The sequence below is a fragment of the Crinia signifera genome, chromosome 7, assembly GCF_055691185.1.
Source record: "Crinia signifera chromosome 7, ASM5569118v1, whole genome shotgun sequence".
Taxonomy (NCBI): Eukaryota; Metazoa; Chordata; class Amphibia; order Anura; family Myobatrachidae; genus Crinia; species Crinia signifera.
In genome coordinates this window covers 124432550-124455402 of record NC_139223.1, presented here as the reverse complement: position 1 = coordinate 124455402, position 22853 = coordinate 124432550, and the positions used below count along the sequence as shown (strand labels likewise).

The following is a 22853-nucleotide window of genomic DNA, read 5'->3' as shown; positions in this document are numbered from 1 at the left end:
GGTAGGTCATGAAATACTGCCTGTCGGCACATGTCAGCTCAAAAAACAGTGAAAACCCCCATGTCGTCCTTTGGACTGTCAACCTAATGCTTGTTTCATCCAAATGACCTGTCGACCTTGTCCCATGTCAAGCTAGACCCCTGTCGACCTTGCAGTATGTCGCCCTAGTTGTGTCGACCTAATGACTGTTGACCATCTTTAGGTTGACCAACCGACCATATCCCATTGTTAACACTAGAAGGAAAGAGAATGTTTGTCCACTGTGTAAATCATGTAATCCGATATAGAAAAAAGATTGATGCACAGATATGTTTCTAAACTACACTGAAGCCCTGTACACACACATCGATTTGCTTTTGATTCGATGTTAGTTTCGATTTTCTATTAGATCTGGCATTAGATCTTTCCATTCGATTTGGCATTAGATCTGTACTTTTGCATTGGATATCAAATTTGATATCGAATTTGATATACATTCATGGTACATTGTACACATTCGATTTACTAGATCGAATTTGATATTTTCTTGGCTGCACAGTAGATTTTTCTGTTCGATTTTGTGAAAACAGGAGTGCCCATCAAATCGAATGTAGATTGAAAGTGACACAAAAACCATTCGAAAATCGGGAAAAATGGATGCATGTGTACAGGGCTTTAGACATACAGTATACATATATAGACAATGTCAAGGAATAATATCCCAGGTTTGAAAGGTATGCGGTCAATGGGGCAACATTCAATAGGTCAATACCATTTAGTCGACAGGCCATAGGTCATCACTTGACATGGCTTAGGTCAACTGGTCAAAAAGGTCAACACAAAGAAAAAGGTCCACATGTGTTTGCATGTTTTTTTGAGAACGGGTGTTTTTTCCTACTTATCTATATACGTGGTCATAGAGGGAGAATATACCATGCCCGAAACGTGGCGAGCGAAGCGAGTCATTCAAGGTAATACAGTGCACTTACAGTATACGGTGTCCATGTCGAGATAAGTCGACATACACACCAAAATGTGAAATACTCACCTTTTTCATGTCGACCTTTTTCCTACTGACCTATTGCTTGTGTCGACCTTTAACCCTGTCTTTTTGCTGTGTCGACTTATGTTGGGTTGTCCCTATGACCCATACCCATTTAAAAAACCCACAAAAATATTAACCGCTTGAAAACAATGAATGTGTAGAATTTGATCATTAATCTTTTTCTAACATAGGAAATATCACAGAATAACAGTCCTAGCTATTTAAGGAGTAAAGTAAATGTTCCAATAAGGCAGTATTAGAGGTAGATAACGGTGTGTCATAAAACTAAACCTGTTATTCAGAATCAATTCAATGTTACTGTTGTAATACGCTGTAAGAATGGTATCCGGACAGCGGCTCAACCTGGTTTAGGTCGATAATACCGTATTCGACCACTAGTGGCTGACAGCGTCTAGTTTGACGTCTACACATAGACAGTGATGCTAGATCGAGGAAAGCATTGACGGGAACCTGGTTGACAGTAACAAGATCGACATGGTTCCTTCTCTACTTTTCAGGTGGACACTGGGCGGTATTCAATGTGAATACCCTGCGAGGTGCAGCGATTCCTTTTTAGGATTCGCTGCACATTCGCCACGTTCCGGAGCCAGCGGGCTCCGGTATTCAACGTGTCAGGGGCTCGCTGCCCCTGACAGGCGAATATGAGCTCCTGCGGCGATTGCCGCAGGGAGCCTCAGGACGGTGCCAGGCAGAGAGATGGTAGTCTCTCTGCCTAGCCCAGACCTTTGTGGGGGGTTAGGTGTGCTCCCCGGGTGCCAGGCAGCACAGGCTGCCCCCCCGGGGGTCCCAGCAGGCAAGCGTATATTCACTACACAGGATCGTAATGATCGTGCAGTGAATATATGAATATGTAATGAGCGGCTCCGCTCTGGCGCCACCTGCTGGCTGCTGTGTAAAAAAAAAATAAAAAAAAAAAATATTATTTTTAAAATTAAATATATATTCATGTGCTTACAGCACATGAATAAAAATAGCATGCCCCTCCTCAGAAGAAAATTCCTGATTTTTTGACACCAAATGTAAAAAACAGAACACTTTATTTTAAAAGTTCACATTCCACTTCACCATAAAAAGATAGCGATTGCTGCTCGGTGAATCATGGTGACCAAAACCTTCAAATGTATTCGCCAACTGGTCATTGAATAGGGTGATTCACCGTTTTAGTCAGAAATTCGCCAAACAGCACAAATTCACCATAAAAACCTGGCGAATCAGGCTCATTGAATACCGCCCATAGAGTACGATTTAAATAGCATGCCAAGCAAAGCGAGCCATGCGAGGGGGCACTGTGCACATACACAGTGCCCACAGGCAACCCTCTGACATTCGGCACCAAAATAAGACGAAAAACCCCTGTCGACCTTGCTACAGTCGACCAGGTTCCCGTCGATGCTTTAATCCCGTCGATCTAGCGTCCCTGTCTATGTAAATGCAGACGACCAAGTATAGACACTGTCGACCATGGTATTGTTGACCTAAACCCGGTCGGCCCGTTATTCCATAACTGTAAGAATAACCTGTTGTGGCACTCACAAAAGGCTGATTCTTATGTTCGATTACATAATTTATTAGCACAGCGGATCAACTTTCACTGACCTTTTTAAATGTACGTCTTACATTTCAGTATTACATTTTATTCATTATGGGGATTTTAAAATGGTTCCCCAAAAACAATAAATATAAAGATCTAGCATGTTGATAATACAGTACAAAAATGTTTTGTGAGCATTGCCTTACTGTATTTTATAGAAATGTTTTCCTAACAGTAATGCAGGTGCACAAATAGACAAAACCGGTTGGGCAATTGATGACAATATTAAATTACTGGAAAGCACATAGGGCCTTATTCTGGTTCACTCCTTCTGGCAAATTCCTTCTTAGATGGACAAAACCATGTGCACTGCAGGGGGCAGATGTAAAATGTGCAGAGAGAAATAGATTTGGGTGAGTTATTTTGTTTCTGTGCAGGGAAAATACTGACTGCTTTATAGATCTCACTTTAAAGTAAAACCCCACCCAAATCTAACTCTCTCTGCACAAGTAACATCTACCCCACCTGCAGTGCACATGGTTTTGTCCGTCTAAGAAAGAATTTGCCAGAAGGAGTGAACCAGAATAAGGCCCATAGTTTTTTCTGCTTTGCATTATGTTAGCTTACAGTGTGCTAGATTGTTAGATTGGCAGCTATTGTGTAATAATAATAGCTTTGTAGGTGGTGTTTTAGCTGTCTCTCTCTTTTACAGAGATGTAATAATAATAATCTACTTTCCCTCACTTAAGACATCCAACACCTTAGGTTGGGCCTTATACCACCTTTCACGAGACCCAGATATTCAGAAATCGCTTTACCAGGAGGTGATCACTTGTATTCCAGGGGAAAAAATTCCCACTGCAGAGGATCTCTCCAAAATGTCTCTGTTGAAGGCTGTGATTAAGGAAACACTAAGGTAGGTGGTTAGTATTAATATCATATTATTATATGTATACTTTTACCAAGTTTATATTCTGATGTATTTTACCCAGGCAGCATTTAAAAGAGTCACTTTATCCATGCAACCTTTCTAGTTTGGAGATTATTATTCATAAGTACTCACATTAAAGGCCTTGGGGATTATTCAATCACCAGGGGAAAAGATTGTCAATTTTCATTTGTTTTTCGGGTAAATTGGACTCACCCTATTCACTCGCAGTGCAAATTTTTAACCTGAACGAAAAATCCAGCAAAATTGTGTGGATTGTCGAAAGACTACTTTGATAGTTACATAAATGGTATGGAATGCCAGTGGTGGGGAGGGTCATAGGTGATGTGAAAATGTCAATTCCTAAATTTATCCAATAGCTATAGAAACAGGGATGGATGAATGAAGCTATTAAGGAATACTTATCTAGTTGGCTGAAGAGTCAGTGACATTTTTTATTAATCACTTCCTATATAGTGATGGAATATATCATATATCATTATCTATAAACATCTATTGTCTGTTTTATTTAGGATGTACCCAGTTGTGCCAACTAATGCCAGAGTGGCTGCTGAGAAGGATGTAGTCATTGGAGACTATACTTTCCCAAAAGATGTGAGTAGACCACAAATGGGAGTGCACAGATCCTTACACTCCAGGAATTTATATTCTTAGCCGTTTTTACCTTCTGACATTTTAGAAATAAAATCATGTCAGATTGAGACCGTTTTTGATGTCTCTCTGTAATCATGGCTTGTTACTCAAAGATAAGTCACCTAGTATGCACTGGATAATGCTTCCATCATGGCTTTAATTAAATAGATTTACTAACCGGAAACAGTACTTGTGTCAATTGGAGCTACTGAATAGCTCATTTTACAATCCAGATCGAAGATCTCTGTTGCAACATGGCTGCAGATATGCACATCAGTCCTAGGCCAAATGATGGAATTTTATTTTACAACCAATTGACTGTATATGAAATCCAGTTTGACTGTGAATTGTTTTCTTCTCTTCTCATGTAGACATTGTTTGTATTGGCTCATTATGTCATGTCTCGGGATGAGAACAATTTCCCAGAACCAAATAAATTCAATCCTCGACGATGGTTACGAGAGCAGAAGATAAAGAACAACCCATTTAGCTCAATCCCCTTTGGGTATGGCACTCGAGCCTGTGTTGGGCGGCGGATTGCAGAGCTGGAAATGTATCTGGCCTTATCTCGGGTAAGTTATTATATTGCTTCATCTTGGTCCAATGTATTTTACAAGGCAGCGTCTGGTTAACTGAGACCAGGCAACTAGTCTAACACCCCCCCCCCCCCCACACACACACACACACATATACACATACACACACACTTCCTTCCCCCATCAACTTTACTGTTAGATCCAGTAGCGAGCATCTGGTAAAAATGGGGAGCACAGGGGTAAGTCTAATAGATAATTACATATGCCCCTTAGTTCGATACCAGAAATACCCTTGCGCGCTTGCAACAGCCATTGAAAACAATGCATCTGAAACAGATGTATTTACCCATATGCACATAGCCCATATTTATGTGAATATGCTATAACTGAACGTAGCCTACATGAAATGCACCTAGGAGGTGCAGCCATATCATCTGGATATGCACACACTCTGCTTCGGAACAACTGTTTTCAACTCTATATTGGCATGATGATGTAGGTGTTTATCTGTCCCATCCAATATCCACTGCCAAACTGCTTATTGCCTAGTTGAGTATATTTAGAGTGCAGATGGAGTAGTGAGAATCTCTGGGTCTCACTAAATTGGAGGCTATTGAAACATTCACCAACTATAGAAGTATTACTTAAATGGTGAAAGATCGATTTGAGCAATGTTCTGTAGATGTTAGGAAACAAAGGACATACAGAGGATTAGGACATGAAGGAGACAAAATAGAAACAGCTTTGGTTGGAGTTTGATGTCAAAATTTAGAATTGGATGGTAGACAAAGCATTATGGGCCTTATTCTAGTTCACTCTTTCTGACAAAATACTTCTTAAATGGACAAAACCATGTGCACTGCAGGGGGGCAGATGTAAAATGTGCAGAGAGAATTAGATTTGGGTGAGTTATTTTGTTTCTGTGCAGGGTAAATACTGGCTGCTTTATTTTTACATTGCAATATAGATTTCACTTTGAAGTAAAACCCCACCCAAATCTAATTCTCTCTGCACAAGTAACATCTGCCCCACCTGCAGTGCACATGGTTTTATCCATCTAAGAAGGATTTTGTCAGAAAGAGTGAACTAGAATAAGGCCCTTAGGGCCTAGGCACAGTTCAATCTTAAAACAAGGATTTTTTTTAATGTCACCTCTTGTAACTTCATTTACATACAATAAGGGAAATAACCTTAATTCAAAAAACCCATGTCGACCTTTTGACTGTCGACCAAACCCATGTTGACCTAACGCATGTGTCCACCTAGACCCATGTCGGCCTAGTCATTTGTCGACCTAGACCCCTGTCGAACTTAACCCATGTCGACCTAGACCCCTGTTGACCTTCCTGTATGTCAACCCAACGGTGTCGAAATTATGACTGTCGACCATCTTATAGTCGATCATTTGACCGTATCCCGATCTATCTGGGATCGGAGAATCTTTTCTCAACAAAAACTGAATTTGAGAGCAAAAAGGGCGCATCATAGGGCATTTCTAACAAATATGAAGTCCCCTGTTAAGCCACAACCATGCCAACACATACTGTAGGTCAGTGGTTCCCAACCTTTTTTCTCTCCCGTACCCCTTGATTAGGCTTTTGATTGAAGAGTACCCCCTCCTCTCAATTTGAAATATAGACAGTACTTACAAGTGTAGAGGAAGTGAGCGTTATGCCTATCCTTATATTAAGGAGTAACGGACAGGAATTGTGCCCTTCTATGTCTGGCCACTGGTTGTGTAATGTCTCCAGGGTTCCCACTCACACCTGTAGGATTAATGCCGCTGCTTCCTCCACCTGTGTCAGCGCAGGGTAGATTGCTGATGTCTGAGGGCAGCATGGGAAGCTCCCTGTGGATTTTTAGTCAGGCAAAAGCACAAGGAAATACTGATGATGCGGATGACGCTAAAGACAGAACCGTGACAAAACATGGTTCTTCTCCACGGCAATGGGTCTTCTTCTGCCATCAAAATACTTTTTTTTCATCTTCCGCCATCACCAATATTATTTTCAAGTACCCCCAACTGGTATGCAGAGTACCCCCAGGGTTACTAGTACCCCAGGTTGGGAACCACTGCTGTAGGTGAAGCAGTCGAATACATTTTATGAATCCTAGAGGGTACCAGATACCATCTAGTCTAAATTGTGTATGGATTATCCTTACTGAGAGAGGAATGGATGACTGTGCAACATTGCGCTTTATAAGCTGCCAGGCTGCATCTTCTGGTGGAGAGCCTCAATCCCTCTCCCAGTGACTTTCATGTGGCTGTATAAGTTCTTGGCCCGAGGAAAATAGAGAATAATACTGCTATGGAGGGGAGAATAGCAAAATGGTTTGTGTTGTACTCTAGGCTCTGTAAATGTTATTTGTATGATGAAATACTGCTCTTCTGACCTATATATATTCTTGATGTCCATTTCTGTCCTTAGATAATTAGGAAATACGATGTCAGACCAGACCCTCAAGGTGAAGAAATTACATCAATGTCCAGAATTGTTTTGACTTCAAGTCGCCCTATAAATCTCCAGTTTGTGGAAAGAAGTTCTACCAAGACTGCCTGATTTGCAGCACACATCCCAACAAGAGAAGATTGTGGCATAAACCAGAAAAATGAACACACTACTATATCAAATGTATTTTTAACAACCTTAAAAGAAAACAAAAAAAAAACATTACTGTTCCTTCGCCTAAAAACAATATGTACATATTATCTACACAGTTTCTAGTTAAACAACAGTACATACCTGCTGCCTTTCACAGTCCTTTGAAATGCCTCATTCCAACTCTGTCTCTTGTTTGCTCATTGTAGTTTACTATGTGGAACCAGGCAACACTCTACATGGCTTGAGGATGGTCCATTGTCAAAGCCAAGAACCAGGAGGTGTGTCATTGTAGTGTCATTTGCAAATTGCTTACCTTAATCTTGTCAAAAAGAGCGAATTATTACTTCCTACTAAGGCAGTGTTTAGACTGACCCTGCTGATTGCACAGAAACATACCGCTAATTCACAATGTGCTACAGGTAGGCAGGTGGAAATCCCCATTATGACTTTTTACAATTAAAAGAAGAACGGTCACCAACAGAAGATGACTGTGGCAGTTATATTAAGGGTGCTGAATAAATATTAATCAGAATACACCATATGGAAACCAGTGCAATGGTACTGGTCAATAGTAAATGGCTAGGCTCTGTTCTCAATGATATAATTGGAATTTCTGAAACAGCAGTACTCAAAGTGTTTGTCATGATAGATTAGTGTGTCTCTTCTTTATGTCTAATGTGACCGGCAGAAATGTGCCTTCACTTTCACATTACATGACAGCAGGGTTCCATAAAAGTACGCATACAGAGTCCAGCCAATCTGCTGAGCAAGGGGCAGAGAGGTTGATTTCCTGCTTTCCAACCGCTCCACTGTTTGAGTGGAACGGCATCATCCCAAAGTTGTCACCATCATGAGTCTCACCTATCATTCCATAAGCTCAGGGTCAGAGTTGAGCTGCACCAAGCAGACAGGCAGCCACAGCTACCACTAATACCTCAGAAGTCCTGGGAGTAGGAGAATGGGGGAGGGAGGAAGTGGGGTCATATGTAAAGATCTTCTGGGAATGTGGTCTTTGGGTGGGTGATGTAAGAACAGGAGGAGGGTTTGGGTAAGTGTGAAAAGAGTTTGGATAGAAGAATAGAGAGAAACGGGGGGGCTATAGAACTTTTTTTTTACTATTAAGAAGTAATAATGAGTAAATTGTTAGAAAACTGGCACTTAATAATGCAATAACTATTATGTGTAACATACTTTATTAATACAATATGTATATTTTACATTTATTTTTATATCTATAAAATAACATGATACATATGTGAATGTCACATCACTGCTCTGGAAGAATGGTATGGTTTTTCTATTTGGAGTAGATATTTGCAACATGGATTCGTTTTGCTTCACTTGGGTAAAAACTTTACAGAGTAATATTAAACAGCACTTGCCTTATTTAGGGCCTTATTTAGAGATAGACACTACTATGTCCGTTGTATCACCTGTTTCTGATTTTTGGGTGCAGTAATATAGAAAAGCTAGTTTCAGCTTTCCCCTTATTCACTAGAATGCGTAAGCACTAAGACGCCCATTTAATGCGCCCCAGCACATCAGCTCTATCAGTGGTTCCAGACAATTCACCATTGGTGGATAATTACAGCTGCCTACTGCATTGTCACCGCCTAAACATAGCCACTGTGGAAGGCGCTCTGAATCTGGGAATGTAGGTGGCTTGCAGTGACACCCCCTGTACGCTTCCATACCATGTCCAGATGATTATTTTGGCACTCCCTTCTGGCAACCTCCCAGGAACACATAGCTTTACCTTGTTATACTTGATAACAGCTGTTCCATACAGAACAGCACATTTGTGCATACAGTTAGTGTACTGCATGTGCAGTAGGGGTCTTTAGAATAATTTGAGCATGTGCAAAGGTGTGTTTTAAGTGAGGAGGCACGCGTGCAGTCTCCTTTATTCAGGCCCCCTCCTCTCTGCTGGCATTCGCACCGTAGTGCAACGCTATAGAGTCTGAGCACTAGGGGGCTCAGACTCGAATGCACATGTGCAGATCTCTGTAATAATGGTGTGGAGGACACTAGTTTTAACGGGATTTCCACAGCGCTGCTGCCTCCATCGTGGGAGTCCGGAGGGGTAAGTATTAAATAAATGGGAAAAGCTTGTGTAATGTGGGCCCCTTTGTAACTCAGGGGCTCTTGTGCACCTCACATACTGCACCCATTATAAATATGCCACTGCATTTGTTTTCAGTAGTAAATGTTTGTACAAATAGTAGCACAAACATTGGCATTTCATGTGGTGTGCATTTACCACTGAATCGGGCATACAGTCTCTAATGTCACTTATGAACTATACCTCACTTGGCTTAGCACTTTAAATACAATACTGTCAAATTGAAGTATAAAGTCACCATTTCATTGTCACTTTATACAGAAGTTGAATATTGACTTAAATGGCCACTAAACCTACAATTTATATATTTATATAGATCTACTAATAAGGTTGACAGTTGTTCTCAAGCATGCATTTTACACTCAAGGTGCCCATACACGGTCCGTTAAACGGATCCGTTTGGGTCTTAATTAGCATGCATCGTATCGGATCGCATGCCTAGTGCATGCCTAGTGCATGCAATGCGATCCGATACGATGTTTAGCTAGTACAAAAAGTATGTGCAGCACATACTTTTTGTACCGTACTATGTGATGCGCAGGAGCGCGCATCGCATAGTACAAAACGGACGGTCCGGGAACGGACCGTCTATGGGTACCTTCAGCTGTAATTTGCGCTTTGTATGTTACTCTAATGGTGCCCATACACGCTACGCTTTTTTGGTCCTATTTGATTTGATTTGATTTTGACTACAAAAAGGATGTGCCTGCACATCCTTTTTGTACTTTACTATATCGGGCTCCCGGGGACGCGCATCGCGTCGGATCTGAACGCGGCAGACACTTAACACGCCGCGATTATCGTATATGCGATGCGTTTTGTACTTAAAAAGTACAAAACGCATACGATAATCATAGCGTGTATGGGCACCATAAGTGATCTATTTACTAAGCCTTGAGGAGAGATAAAGTATCAACCAGCTCCTGACATTTTCAAATACAGCCAGTAACAAGGCAGTTAGTCGCTAATTGGATTCAGTTTATGTCTCTCCGAGCCTTAATTGATGTCCCGCTAAATTTTCTTTCTGATATGTTCAGTATTAGTTTCTTTTTTGACCTGTCGGCATTTTTGGGACCTAACTTTACATCTTGGCAGGTAACTGAAAATAAAAACAGTTCCTTTCCGCTACTTATTACTGTAATAACGGTAGCAAGGAAATGTATAGTGATCCATTGGACAAAAAATACTGCCCCACCACTGGTAACAGTTAAGCAAAAGCTACTTCAAATTTTGTATTCTGAAAGGAAATTTGGAAGATTGAACCTAGATACCAAAGCTCAGAAATGTATTTGGAAATGGCAACCATTTATTAATACCCTAGATAGCTCCACTAAATTACATGTTTTATCTGATTTTGATTATTCTTAATCTATAAGATGTCCCATGATGCTAACATGATGCTAACAGTCGAAATTTAATAGCACTTAGAATTATTGGTATTACTATTACTAAATTTAACAATAGAAAACTGAATCGGTAAAACCTTGACAAGTAAACTTTATTGAATTCTATACTTGTTATATAGAAATCAACCTGTAATGGAAAGATTTATCTTTGCCCCCTCCCTCCATCCCTATGTTTGTCTTATGTCAAATATTCTTTTGTGTAATTCTGCATTTTTGTTATTTGTTGATTATAATGTATACATTTCATATAAATGACATGGTGTCATTGCTGGCAGATCCAGGACTGAAAACATTTTTTCTTCAACATTTTCGATATTAACAATCCTGCCGAAATATCTTTCTCATTGCATGTTTTGTGTATACACACTTTGTATCTGTATTTCTTTCTTTTTATGGAAAAAAAAAGGACATTTCTATAAAGAAACCTTGGAAAAAAAAAAATTCATGTCCCGTTAGTAATTCTTAACCTCAGTATTTTTGGGACTTAAAAATGTAGTAGCCCGGTAATCCACTATGTACGCACTCTTTTTTTTTTCCAAATGTATTTTATTGAAGCTTAAATGATGGGACAGTATACAGTGAAAATATACGTATATACATTGTACAAGAGTGTTTGAACAATAAATTACGCATGTATATCTTGTAACAGTCTGAGGCGATGAGAAGCTTAAAAAAACTTTTTCTAACTTTATATAACGATTCTAATCACGAGAGTAATACACACGTATCTAGAGTAGGAGTCTGTCCTGCACGAGATAAATTATGTGGGTTATAACAGATTATATCTATACATATATAGTATGAAGGTCCTTGTATCAATAAAATGCAATAATCTGTGATTCGTCTAGAAAGGTGTGTGTATAACAAGACTAAATTTTGTCCAAAACAGAGGACAAAATACTATAGACAACATTAATAAAACAGACCTTTGGTGCCCGCCCGGTCCCCAAGGCCGCCGATCCATCCATAGGGCAGTCTGTCCATGGGAGAGGCTCGAGTAAGAAGAGGAGTAGGGAGGGAGAACGAAGAAGGGGAGAGGAGAAAGGTGGTCTTATATGGGAATTGGGTCTTTATTGCCAAGGAGTTGATAGGAGTACCAGGTCGTAGATTGGAAACATTGCCTAAGAGCAAGTTTAGTTGCAGGGGGTAGGGTCTGAATAAATTTATTCCAGCATCGAAATAGGGCAGGTGTCAAGGTTTCTCTGTGCTGGGAGGTCTCAAGCCAGTCCATTGTGAACAAGAAGAGTAAACGGGAGGTGGCCATGGTTAATGTCGGTGTGACATCATGAATCCATTGCTGTAGGATTGCCTTATGGCCAACGGATGATAGGGTCATTATTATTTTTTTATCATCTTTAGGTATGCCTGATTGATCTGCTAGGTAGCCAAAGATTGCCCAAGGAGCTGTGCAGCTGAATGGGATGCCCAGGACTGTGGTGCCATATATGTGTAGCTCGGACCAAAATTGTCGAATATGAGGGCATTCCCAAAAACAGTGCATTATATCGGCCTCTGTGGCGAGACACTTGGCATAGCCCGCAGTGTCAGATATGCCCATTAAATGTCTTCTTTTGGAGGATAGATATGTGTAATACCCTGAAAACTTGTATTATTATTACATGTCATAACGGGGTTGAATACGTATAGCGAAACAAGAACCAGTACATTTGCTAAAACTCTGTCAATGTTAGTAATATATACTGGAAGTATGGTGAATATGTATTTCATAACAGCTCCTTTCCATGGGACACTGTCACTCATAAAGGATGGCCGTGTTGTGATAGAAAGACTGATAAAGTTGGGGTGCTCGAGCCCCAGGACTGTGTGCCCACGGCTGCCTGGCGGTGGTCGCGTGGGAGTGTGTTATAGGAAGCGGGGAGAGCCATTAAGAGACAGTTGCCGGGGGTTCAGGAAGGAGGCAGAGCTGTGCAACTAAAGGAAGAGCGGCCGTGCTGTAAGCAGAGAGGGTAATTACCGGAGGTCCGGCGTGGCTTCCGACGGGACGGGACGAGCTCCGTACTGCTGTCACCCAGAGGCGGTGCTTTGGCGATCCCCGCAAGACAGAGAGGTACAGCTTGGAAGACGCCCAATTCCCGGTGACCGAGTGTCAAAGCCACGGCATTTCGGTCCGCCTGGAGGCGTGACCCCGCTCGTCGGGTGATCCCGGGATTGGTCTAGGATATCCAGCAGAGGCGGCGCCGACCTTCAGAGGCGCGGCCCACAGAGTCAATTCATCAATGGTAGGCGAGAGGAGAAGACAGCGGTGTGACGCAGTTAGGCCCACCCAGCAAACCTCCAGACTGTGAGTACATGAGCCACAGGAAAGGCAGTCACCCAGGACAGTGAAACGGAGTATAGGGAGTGTGACCTAGCCTTGACACAGCTCCCAGCTATACCCAGAGAGTCATTCAGGGAGAGAGGGACATTTATCATAAAAGTTCCCGACAGCTACATCACAGTCAGAGACAGAGCCCTATTGTAGTATAGCTTGGACCCCTCAGGGAACTGATCCAGCGACCCAGCACGTCAGGATAACATCAATGATCTAAGGTACCCAGAGAGGTAACATACCCGGTCTAACAATAGGGAGCTGCAGGGAAGTCATAGCCACTGCAGCCAAGACAGAGAAGAAGATAAACCCTATCCCCCTGTAGTCACAGAGATGCGTATTTAACCTGTCGCTACCGTATTAGTTCGGGAGAAAGTGATAGTCAGCTCAGTTACAAAGTGTTCCAAAGTTTGATAGAGGACACAGTCGAGATTGCTAGTGTGAAAGACAAGGAGAGTGGAAGTGCTCAAATAAAAAATACATCTTAGAACAGAACTATAGATCTTCAGGCATCTGTCAGCACTGCCCTACCCCAGAGAACAGATTGGATATAGCGTCTTCATTTATTTGTAGGATTATATAGTACACCCAAGAGCAGGATAAATGTCCTGTCCTCAATAGCAAGGAGAAACTGACAGCGGCTATACAGCACTTAGAAACAATACTTTGTTGCAAAAGACAGCCCTGTGACACAATTCATTTTGGGACATCGAGACTGTTGCACGTGTGTTGCAAGGGTAAATAGCTGTATCATATAGTGTTGTGAAAGTAATTGAATTGTTACAAGTATAAAAGTAAATGGTGACATATTTGTGGTAATGCAACTAACTGTTTTAGCGTAATGTTGGTATAACATGTTGAAATAGTATTAATAATTTAACAAGAGATGCTGTAGATAGTAATGTGTGATGATATAACTGGCCAAGTTCTAAAAGTTATTGTTGTTTGGATTATACTGTTTTCTCGACCAGTCTAAATAAATCTATAAAAATAAACACAACCGTCTGTACTTACCTGAAGACAAAGAGAGACATCATAACGGAAGAATCAGGACCTGTAAGGAAGCAAAGTAGCAGAGTGTAAGAAAGTTGCAGTATATTACAAGGAAATATTTGTGGCGTCCACGTACAGGATACGAAAAGAAAATGTCGAGTCCTCAAACCCCTACATCAATATCGGGAAAAAGGTTCTTACCGGCAATAGACCCCTCACCCAATAGAAGAGTAAGCTCCACGATGGAAGCATCACCTATTACAATGCACTATTATTTTGGTGCTCCGTGGATACCAACGTATTCGGGAGATACTCGCACACCAGGAACCACCACGTTCAAAGACTTCAAGGACCAGATGCTATCTATGTTCAAGGTATATAAACTTGGGGACACGCAGCAAATAGAAATACTGATGGGACAATTGAAGGGGCCAGCATGTCGTGAGGTCAAGTCCTGGGCTGAAAAAGAAAGACAAACCGCCGAACACTACTTTAAAAAACTTGCCAGCATATTTGATCTAAGAACGGTGGCAGAGATAAAAAGTCGCCTCTATGCACGGAAGCAACGCCCTAATGAAACCCTCAGAGACTTTGCATTGGGATTACAGGAGGCATTGAAGGCCATTCAAGCGCTAGAACCACAGGGAGAACCACACACAGATGAGACCCTTATTAATTTATTTATTGAAGGGGCTTCTGGAGAAGCGACGCGCGCCCAGTTAAGAATGTGGAGGCGACAAAATCCAACATATACCTTTCCCGAATTTAAATAGACAATACTACAAATTCTGGGCTTAAACTCAAGTATCGATGCAGATAATGAGGAGACCTTTGAGATATCGGAAGAGACTGGAATGGCGGAGGCCAGCCGAACCATGAAAGGCCTAGTCACTCAGCAAACACAAGCAGAAAGGGACCCTCTCCTCCTAGAACTAAGTAAGAACATGATGGAGTTGGGACGAGAGTTGAAAGAGATTCGTCAAGAGCAGGTCGAGGCCAGACGCAGAGGGTGGCGACAGAACGCAGGTGGCAGAACCCGTCCCCGCTGGGATCTACCCTGCGAGTATGGCCGAAGAGCCACTGACCGGTTCGATGATCAAGGTCGACCGATCTGTCGGCGGTGCCGGCAGAGTGGGCATATTGAACGGAACGATAAAACCCCGGGGAGGCGGACCGACCCTTGGGAGGAGACACACATGTAGGTCCGATACCAAAAGGGTGGAGGTCGCACTATATTGGCGAGTGCCCCCACTTGAACATTAAGATCAACAATACCATCTTGCCAGCTCTCGTCGACACTGGGTGACGACTATTCAAGTTGAAGAGTTTGCCAAATACTGGAATCAAGAAGAACTCCAAGAAGTAACCACTAGTTGGCTACAGCTGATAGCCAGCAACGGCCAACAGATCCATATTAAAGGATACTGGGAAGCAGATCTGTGCCTTGGAGTGACCAAACTGGAGAAACAAGGATTCTTGGTCACCACCGTGCAGAATCAACACATGCCGCCCGTTATTTTGGGCATGAATACACTGAGGAATTGTCCGGAGGAATTGGTAGACTTCCTGAAGAAGGAAATGCGTCTCGCCAACCCGAAAGAGAAGAAAGCCTTACAACGAGCTGTTTGAGTGCTTGTAGGACAGCAGAAGTTTATAAACAGCCAGGGCGAAGCGGGCAAGGCAAGAATTGTTGATCGACGCCCAGTGATCCTCCAACCAAACTCCGAACACATCGTATGGTGTAAAGCGAAGATTGGACCTGGGGGTCAGGACTATGAGGCTGTCCTAAAGTCCTGTGATATCGAGGGACGGAACCCTTTTGCTGTGGCCAGAACTCTGGCCAAGGTTGACAGGGGAAAAGTCCCTATCCGAGTATTAAACCCTCATAACTACCCCATTAGACTCTTCAGGAACTGCCCAATAGCCAGCATTGTCCCAATCAACTTTCAGGATGTGGTGGAAGGGAGGGATTCAGAAGGTTGCCAGGAGCATGTCGCTGGACAGGCAGTACCACCTGACTGTGGGCCTGCGTGGTGGTCTGATATTCAGATTGGGGATACCAATACCCCAACGGAAAAGAAAGAAGATGTTCTCTGCATCGTACAGAAGAATGCGGCCACATTTAGTCAATACCCTTCTGACTTCGGGAAAGCTGAAGACATATATCATCGTATATCACCAGGTACTCACCCACCCATCAAGGAAAGACACCCGCCTTTACCTCCAACGTTATACCAACCCGTACGGAAGATGTTTGCCGAGATGAAAGAAACCGGTGTAATTCATGAAAGTTGCAGCCCTTGGGCAGCTCCAATTGTCCTTGTCAAGAAAAAAGATGGAAGCCTTCGGTTCTGTATCGATTACAGGAAGTTAAATGCCATTACCCATAAAGATGCTTATCCCTTGCCCCGGATAGAAGAATCGTTAACGGCCCTCAAGACCGCCAAATACTTTTAGACTCTTGATTTAACCAGTGGGTATTGGCAAATTCCGATGGCCCCCGAGGATAAAGAAAAAACAGCATTTACAACACCAATGGGCCTCTTCGAATTCACTCGCATGCCTTTTGGCTTGTGCAATGCCCCTGCCACCTTTCAACGAGTAATGGAACATTGCCTCTGTCATTGTAACTTCGAACTAATCTTGCTAGCACCTGGAACATCTGGATTATGTGTTTGGCCGTCTAGCTCAGAGTGGACTGAAGCTCAAACCCTCAAAATGCCACTTATTAAAGCCAAAAGTCCACTATCTGGGACATGTAGTTAGTGAGGAAGGAGTGCAACCAGATCCTGACAAAATCGGAGTGGTGCTGGATTGGCCCATCCCCACTACAGTTCGTACAGAAGAATGCGGCCACACTTAGTCAATACCCTTCTGACTTCGGGAAAGCTGAAGACATATATCATCGTGTTCAAGTCCGAAAGCCTTCAGGTTTTTGGGTGATCCTCCATGATGTTTATGGAAGTGACGGGCCACAGATGTCAATTTTTAAAATTTTATGAGGTCTGTGCTGGCATTGCGGATATTACCCACATGCTCCAACAATCTCTGTTTGAAGGAGCGTGTGGTCATGCCCACATATCTAAGGTTGCATTGACATTCGAGGCAGTAGACCAGATTTTTCGTTTCACAGTTAAAGTAATGAGAAATTTTAATCTGTTTGTCAAATCTATCCGTCACCTGTATCCTCTTATCCAGAAATTCACAGGCTTTACAATGGCCACAGGGATAAGTACCGATTGCTTTGGGTGACGCAGGTTTTTTCTGCTTTGAGAGGTGACTTTGAACTAGTTTGTATTGCAGATTGGGTGCTCTGCGCCAACTGAAGTTAGGACGATCACCCAGTGCCTTCACAAGTGTATTATCATTGAGGAGGATAGGCCAGTGTTTCAAAAGAATTTTCTGGAGCTCCTGCCATTCATTACAAAAATTGCTAATGAAGTTTGCCACATGGCTATATCATAATACACTTGCCCTAACTGTTCACCTACTGTCTACTTAAATCATTGCAGTGTTGCATGCAACTGTGGAATGAATAATTGAATAGCCTATCAATGATTATGCTAAAGATCTGAACTTAAAATTGTTAAATATTATGCAAAATCAGTGTCTGTCTTTCACCACTCTTCCCTTTTCAATATTTTCTTGATACTACTTCTCTTTGCACGGTACCCCAGCAGCGTACAGTGGGATCCCTAGTGTCTATTTTTTCTGTGTCATTTATTTGACAACAGGAGAAGATCTAGGAAATCCTGTCATTGCCAACCAGTGTGCAGACTATACTTTTTTCTACACCTCACCACCCTCACCACCCGGATAGTATCGCTCAACCTCTGTTCACTACAGCTATCTCTGTACACAGAGGACAGCAGCATACACCAGGGATAGAGTGAGGGAGTACTCTTTACTTACTGCCTTTATCTACTCAGGGTTCTCTCATTTTCAGGGGACCCGAGACCCGACTCTGCGCTGTCTACTGTATAACAGAGCCGGGCAGGTCACCCCTGGAAACAGCAGAAACGTCTCATCTATATTCTGATACCTGTGACGCTCTCGGGGTCCGCTCAACTGTACATTCACTGACACCCATCACATGCACAGGCAGCAGCCACTCCCTGAGCAACCCAAAAACTCGGGTTTTAAAATCTACTCTATTCTACTACCTACTGATACCTTGGTGAAATTCATTAGTCTATTACGGTTTTTACAGGGAGCATTATTGCAAAACATTAATATTTACTCTCATACTGAGAATATATATGGTCAGTGGAGGCGTTTTTCTTGTCTGACAGGACCACTTAGAAGTATATTATATACTGTTACTTGTATTTAGAGGCACTTTTCCTCTCTAAATCCACAGACATAGAGAAAATATATAAATCTATTATATTTCACTACTTTCTCTTATATACAAATCGTTATAGGTGTTATCTGTTTGTCTTCGTCTTTTTTGTCCTTGTCTGACCCAATTTTAGGGTCATGTTTTAACTAATAAAGTTTAGTCTTAACAGTTACTATTTCTTAGAAGGCTGTGCCCCACCCGGGAGACTTCTTAGATATCCTCCCTTGGATATCTCACTCTTTTGTCGATACTTACCCTTCTCCCTGGGAGCACCTCCACAACTATATAACGTGATTTATTTGATTGTGTTGATTGGAGTATGCCTTCTTACCTGCTGTCAAAGTAGCCCAGTGCACCTCGGCCTTCCCCTCCCCCCCCTTTTTTCCCCTTGTTTTGCAATAGTAGATCATTACAGAAAGTTTTTAATAGCCGTCCCAGTTAGGGATTTGACTGCAAAGACCACAGCGGAGGTCCTGTTGAGACACTTGGTTAGGCCTTATGGATATCCTGAGCAAATTTTGACGGATCAGGGACCCGCATTCGAAGCCCAAGTATTTTGTGAACTCTGCAGTCTATATGCGTTTAAGAAATTACGAATGACGGCCTATCATCCGCAATGCAATGGATTGTGTGAAAGGGCGAACCAAACGATAATTAGCATGTTGAGAAGCCTCTCCACCGAGCAACGCTCGCACTGGCCTGTCGTCTTGGCTGAGCTGGTATACTTATACAATAATACGGAACACTGTTCTACGGGCTTCACCCCGTTTTATCTGATGTTTGGACGGTATGGAAAATTGCCCAAGGATGTGGAACTGAGTTCTGGAGTGACTGAAACTAAGAACTTTCACACTGAGTGGGTTGATGAGCACCAACGACGAATAGGGGTTGCCCGAAAAATCCTACAAAAACGGATGGACACGGTGCACCTTCGGCAGGAACGAAACTATAATACTAACGCTAAAGCGGTACCTTTAAAGATCGGTGATAAAGTCTGGAGAAGAAAGATGCGTCGAGCCAGTAAACTTGACATTATGTGGGAAGAAAAGCCTTACATAGTCGTAACATTGCCAGATAACGACTTACAGGCTTACCAAATTCAAAGAGAGGAAGACAGTCCCATCATTACGGTGCCTAGGGACCAATTGAAGTTATGTCCGCTTGAAGTTCCCGCTTTCACCTCTAAGCATCCGCCGGATATAGCCATAGCAAAATCTGTCGGAAATGGACCTTTCCTTGACCCAATGGACTTACTATTGTTTATGTGTGGACCGGGTTCATTGAATATAGCCAAGAGAATGATTGGTCAGTCGCCAGTCGAACAGTCAGTGGAAAGTGAACCGGACGCTAACACTACAGTGGACCAACTTGAAGACACTGGTGGTGCTGTAGTGCTTCGAAGATCAGAACGTAGTACCAGGGGTATACTCCCTTTGAGATATCAAGTTTAGAATATATGCTTGATAGAAATGTTGTAAATAACGATAGGGGTATAACCTTTACTGAAATTGTATATACAGGTATGTATATAAAAATGTGTAAAAAGACTTTTGGGAGGTTTGAACTGTGCAGATGCCCGAGGACTGGCATCATTCTGCCGGGGAGGCATGTAATACCCTGAAAACTTGTATTATTATTACATGTCATAACGGGGTTGAATACATATAGCGAAACAAGAACCAGTACATTTGCTAAAACTCTGTCAATGTTAGTAATATATACTGGAAGTATGGTGAATATGTATTTCATAACAGCTCCTTTCCATGTGACACTGTCACTCATAAAGGATGGCCGTGTTGTGATAGAAAGACTGATAAAGTTGGGGTGCTCGAGCCCCAGGACAGCGTGCCCACGGCTGCCCGGCGGTGGTCGCGTGGGAGTGTGTTATAGGAAGCGGGGAGAGCCATTAAGAGACAGTTGCCGGGGGTTCAGGAAGGAGGCAGAGCTGCGCAACTAACGGGAGAGCGGCCGTGCTGTAAGCAGAGAGGGTAATTACCGGAGGTCCGGCGTGGCTTCCGACGGGACGGGACGAGCTTCGTACTGCTGTCACCCAGAGGCGGTGCTTTGGCGGTCCCCGCAAGACAGAGAGGTACAGCTTGGAAGACGCCCGATTCCCGGTGACCGAGTGTCAAAGCCACGGCATTTCGGTCCGCCTGGAGGCGTGACCCCGCTCGTCGGGTGATCCCGGGATTGGTCTAGGTTACACAGATCTTCAACCTGTGGCCCTCCAGATGTTGTGGAACTACATGTCCCAGCATGCCCTGACAGTTTTGGCATGGCCTTATAGGAAAAAATGTGGCAAAGCATGTTGGAACATGTAGTTTCACAACATCTGGAGGGCCACAGGTTGAAGACCCATGGTCTAGGATATCCAGCAGAGGCGGCACCGACCTTCAGAGGCGCGGCCCACAGAGTCAATTCATCAATGGTAGGCGAGAGGAGGAGACAGCGGTGTGACGCAGTTAGGCCCGCCCAGCAAACCTCCAGACTGTGAGTACATGAGCCACAGGAAAGGCAGTCACCCAGGACAGTGAAACGGAGTATAGGGAGTGTGACCTAGCCTTGACACAGCTCCCAGCTATACCCAGAGAGTAATTCAGGGAGAGAGGGACATTTATCATAAAAGTTCCCGACAGCTATATCACAGTCAGAGACAGAGCCCTATTGTAGTATAGCCTGGACCCCCCAGGGAACTGATCCAGCGACCCAGCACGTCAGGATAACATCAATGATCTAGGGTACCCAGAGAGGTAACATACCCGGTCTAACAATAGGGAGCTGCAGGGAAGTCATAGCCACTGCAGCCAAGACAGAGAAGAAGAGAAACCCTATCCCCCTGTAGTCACAGAGATGCGTATTTAACCTGTGGCTACCATATTAGTTCGGGAGAAAGTGATAGTCAGCTCAGTTACAAAGTGTTCCAAAGTTTGATAGAGGACACAGTCGAGATTGCTAGTGTGAAAGACAAGGAGAGTGAAAGTGCTCAAATAAAAAATACATCTTAGAACAGAACTATAGATCTTCAGGCATCTGTCAGCACTGCCCTACCCCATAGAACAGAGAGGATATAGCATCTTAATTTATTTGTAGGATTATATAGTACACCCAAGAGCAGGATAAATGTCCTGTCCTCAATAGCAAGGAGAAACTGACAGCGGCTATACAGCACTTAGAAACAATACTTTGTTGCAAAAGACAGCCCTGTGACACAATTCATTTTGGGACATCGAGACTGTTGCACGTGTGTTGCAAGGGTAAATAGCTGTATCATATAGTGTTGTGAAAGTAATTGAATTGTTACAAGTATAAAAGTAAATGGTGACATATTTGTGGTAATGCAACTAACTGTTTTAGCGTAATGTTGGTATAACATGTTGAAATAGTATTAATAATTTAACAAGAGATGCTGTAGATAGTAATGTGTGATGATATAACTGGCCAAGTTCTAAAAGTTATTGTTGTTTGGATTATACTGTTTTCTCGACCAGTCTAAATAAATCTATAAAAATAAACACAACCGTCTGTACTTACCTGAAGACAAACGGAAGAATCAGGACCTGTAAGGAAGCAAAGTAGCAGAGTGTAAGAAAGTTGCAGTATATTACATATGCCCTGTGGAACATCTTATATGTCATCTCCTGGTAGAAGCTTGCCGGAATAAGTCTCAAAGATGAACAAAAGGTTTCAACTATCTGCTCAGATGAAATGGAAATGTATGCACTCTTTACCCCAGTGACCTCGTTAAGATGTACCTAATGCAAAAACAGATACAGCGGTGGGATACAGGATTCAGGAGTCTAAAATTGTGTATTAAAAAGCATACATAACAGGTCCAAACGGTGTTTAAACTGGTGACCTGGAATGTGGAGGGATTGAACACCCCCGTTAAAAGAAAAAAAATCCTGACCCGTCTTAAGAGATTGAAACCAGATATTGTACTATTGCAGGAGACACATTGGAGGGCCTCTGACCCTAATACATTAAGGGATTCCTGGATTGGGGACTATCGAGCAGCATCCAGTACAACTAAACAAAAGGGAGTCTTGACTATATTTAGTAAATTTCTCTCCTACACCATAATCGATATCATGAAGGATCCAGAGGGTGGATACCTATTCATAAAGCTAACTATACAAGACTCTTTATACACTATAGCCAATATATATGCCCCAAATGGCCATAATGCACCTTTCTTTTCAGATATGTACACTATACTACAGGATTGGGCGGAGGGAGAAATAATCTTGGGAGGGGATTTCAATTGTGTTCAATTGACAGGACTTGACAGAGACACGAGTGCTTCCACGCAGGGACTACCCACTCCACCATCACTATCCCTCCTAACAGATTCACTGAAACTCTCT

At 42.7% G+C, this 22853-nt stretch overlaps 1 protein-coding gene across 1 annotated transcript in view; it reads left to right on the top strand.

Annotated features, from left to right (window-relative positions):
- Nucleotides 1-11471, top strand: part of LOC146020526 (sterol 26-hydroxylase, mitochondrial-like) — a 93220-nt gene extending 81749 nt beyond the window's left edge. The window contains exons 6-9 of the mRNA XM_083153723.1: nucleotides 3326-3492; nucleotides 4038-4119; nucleotides 4530-4730; nucleotides 7124-11471. Of these exons, the coding sequence (XP_083009849.1) occupies nucleotides 3326-3492; nucleotides 4038-4119; nucleotides 4530-4730; nucleotides 7124-7255 (582 nt within the window). The 3' untranslated portion in view covers nucleotides 7256-11471. The remainder of the gene's footprint in view (nucleotides 1-3325; nucleotides 3493-4037; nucleotides 4120-4529; nucleotides 4731-7123) is intronic.
- The last annotated feature ends 11382 nt before the right edge of the window (nucleotides 11472-22853 follow it).